The sequence below is a fragment of the Cicer arietinum genome, chromosome 2 (genome assembly GCF_000331145.2).
Source record: "Cicer arietinum cultivar CDC Frontier isolate Library 1 chromosome 2, Cicar.CDCFrontier_v2.0, whole genome shotgun sequence".
Taxonomy (NCBI): Eukaryota; Viridiplantae; Streptophyta; class Magnoliopsida; order Fabales; family Fabaceae; genus Cicer; species Cicer arietinum.
Genome location: NC_021161.2, coordinates 10,941,074 through 10,943,807, shown reverse-complemented (window position 1 = coordinate 10,943,807; position 2,734 = coordinate 10,941,074). Strand labels below are relative to the sequence as shown.

Genomic DNA, 2,734 nt, shown 5'->3' with positions numbered 1-2,734 from the left:
ATCAAACATTATCTTATAAATAGAGAATATCCTCTCGGAATATCGGAGAATGAGAAAAGAACTTTGAGACGGTTATCCACAAGCTTTTTTTGTGAACAAAAATATTTTGTATAAGAGGAATCACGATATGGTACTCCTCAGATGTGTTGATGTTAATGAGGCGAAGCAAATTCTACAAGATATCCACGATGGCTCTTATGGGATCCATATGAATGGACATGCCATGTCTAGAAAGATTCTTCGGGCCGGATATTATTGGCTCACCCTAGAAAAAGATTGTTATAATTATGTAAAGAAATGTTATAAGTGTCAAATATATGCTGATAATATCCACGCCCCACCAGTGCCCCTGAACACCCTTTCAGCGCCCTGGTCGTTCTCAATGTGGGGCATAGACGTCATCGGAATGATCTAACCGAAAGCATCAAATGGACATCGCTTCATCTTGGTGGCAATTGATTACTTTACCAAATGGGTAGAGGCAGCTTCATACGCCAATGTAACAAAAAATGTGGTAGTCAAATTTATAAAAAGGGAATTAATATGTCGTTATGGTCTACCAAGCAAGATCATTACTGGCAATGCCACAAACCTAAATAACAAAATGATGGATGAATTGTGTGTCACCTTTAAAATTCAACACCACAACTCGTCCCCGTACAGACCAAAAATGAATGGTGCAGTTGAAGCAGCAAATAAAAACATCAAAAAAATTATTCAGAAAATGGTTATAACATACAAAGATTGGCATGAGATGTTGCCATTTGCACTACATGGGTATCGTACTTCGGTACGCACTTCAACTGGGGCAACCCCTTTTTCCTTAGTATATGGGATGGAGGCTGTGCTACCTATTGAAGTAGAAATCCCCTCGCTCAGAGTATTAATGGAAGCTAAACTAGAGGAGTCGGAATGGGTACAAACGCGTTTTGATCAATTGAGTTTGATTGAAGAAAAAAGGTTGGCGGTCTTATGTCATGGGGAATTATATCAGAAAAGACTGAAGAAAGCGTATGAGAAAAAAATACGTCCTCGAGAATTCCAGGAAGGTGATCTGGTGCTGAAAAAAATCTTACCCATTCAAAAGGATTATCGTGGGAAATGGACTCCTAACTATGAGGGACCATACGTCGTGAAGAAAGCTTTCTCAGGTGGAGCTTTGATCCTTACGAATATGGATGGAAAAGATTTAGCTCTTCCTGTAAACTCCAACGCCGTAAAAAAGTATTATGCTTAAATAATGAATACTTGTTAGGTTGAAAACCTGAAAAGGCAACCTAGACAAAAATTAGGGTACAAAAAATATACCCTCTAGGTTGAAAACCTGAAAGGGCGACCTAGGCGAAAACTAGGGTAAAAAAAAAAAACCGCTAGGTTGAAAACCTGAAAGAGCAACCTAGACAAAAATTAGGGTGCACAAAAAATATCTGTTAGGTTAAAAACACAAAAGGGCGACCTGAGAGAAGAAGAAAAACAAGAACAAATAATATATATTCGAAAAGACAAAATGAACAATATGGATCGGATTATCGCATGATAAGTTAGTACAGTCTACCTTGGAATTACTAGTAACCAAGTTGGGTCTCCCACCCATTTCTTTTGTTTTATCTTATGTATATTCTTTTTTTCTTTACCATTGAATTACTAGCAACCAAGTCGGGTCTTCCACCCATTTCTTTTGTTTTATCTTATGTATATTCTTTTTTTCTTTCAATATATTCATATATACTGTTATTACTTTTATAATTTAACTCCTTTTCCTGAATGCATCTTATGATTATCATGTGTTGGAAAGTAAAACATATACCATAACTCGATATAATGAAACCGGATAAAATATAGGTTGTTTATGGTATAAGACATACAACAACAAGAGATCCAACTTAAGATCACAATATTAATTCTTCTTCAAAAAAGAAAAAAAGAAAGAACGAAAGAAAAGGAAAATAAAAGAGGAAAAAAAAAAGAGATCAAAGATCTCACGTTAAAAAAAAAAGTATAAGTGCTTTTTTTCATTCATGATTTGAATGGTCGTGTCCAATAAAAATATTAATAAAAACCGACATATTCATTCATTCATTCATTCATTCACTCACTCACTCAGTCACTCATTCATTCATTCATTCATTCAGTCAGTCATTCACTCACTCACTCACTCACTCACTCACTCACTCACTCACTCACTCACTCACTCACTCACTCACTCACTCACTCACTCACTCACTCACTCACTCACTCACTCACTCACTCACTCACTCACTCACTCACTCACTCACTCACTCACTCACTCACTCACTCACTCACTCACTCACTCACTCACTCACTCACTCACTCACTCACTCACTCACTCACTCACTCACTCACTCACTCACTCACTCACTCACTCACTCACTCACTCACTCACTCACTCACTCACTCACTCACTCACTCACTCACTCACTCACTCACTCACTCACTCACTCACTCACTCACTCACTCACTCACTCACTCACTCACTCACTCACTCACTCACTCACTCACTCACTCACTCACTCACTCACTCACTCACTCACTCACTCACTCACTCACTCACTCACTCACTCACTCACTCACTCACTCACTCACTCACTCACTCACTCACTCACTCACTCACTCACTCACTCACTCACTCACTCACTCACTCACTCACTCACTCACTCACTCACTCACTCACTCACTCACTCACTCACTCACTCACTCACTCACTCACTCACTC

At 38.6% G+C, this 2,734-nt stretch overlaps 1 protein-coding gene across 1 annotated transcript; it reads left to right on the top strand.

Annotated features, from left to right (window-relative positions):
- Positions 1-670: 670 nt before the first annotated feature.
- LOC140919344 (uncharacterized) lies at positions 671-1,237 on the top strand. The gene has a single exon (XM_073365348.1). The coding sequence runs from the start codon at positions 671-673 to the stop codon at positions 1,235-1,237; it is 567 nt and encodes a 188-aa protein (XP_073221449.1).
- Positions 1,238-2,734: the final 1,497 nt, after the last annotated feature.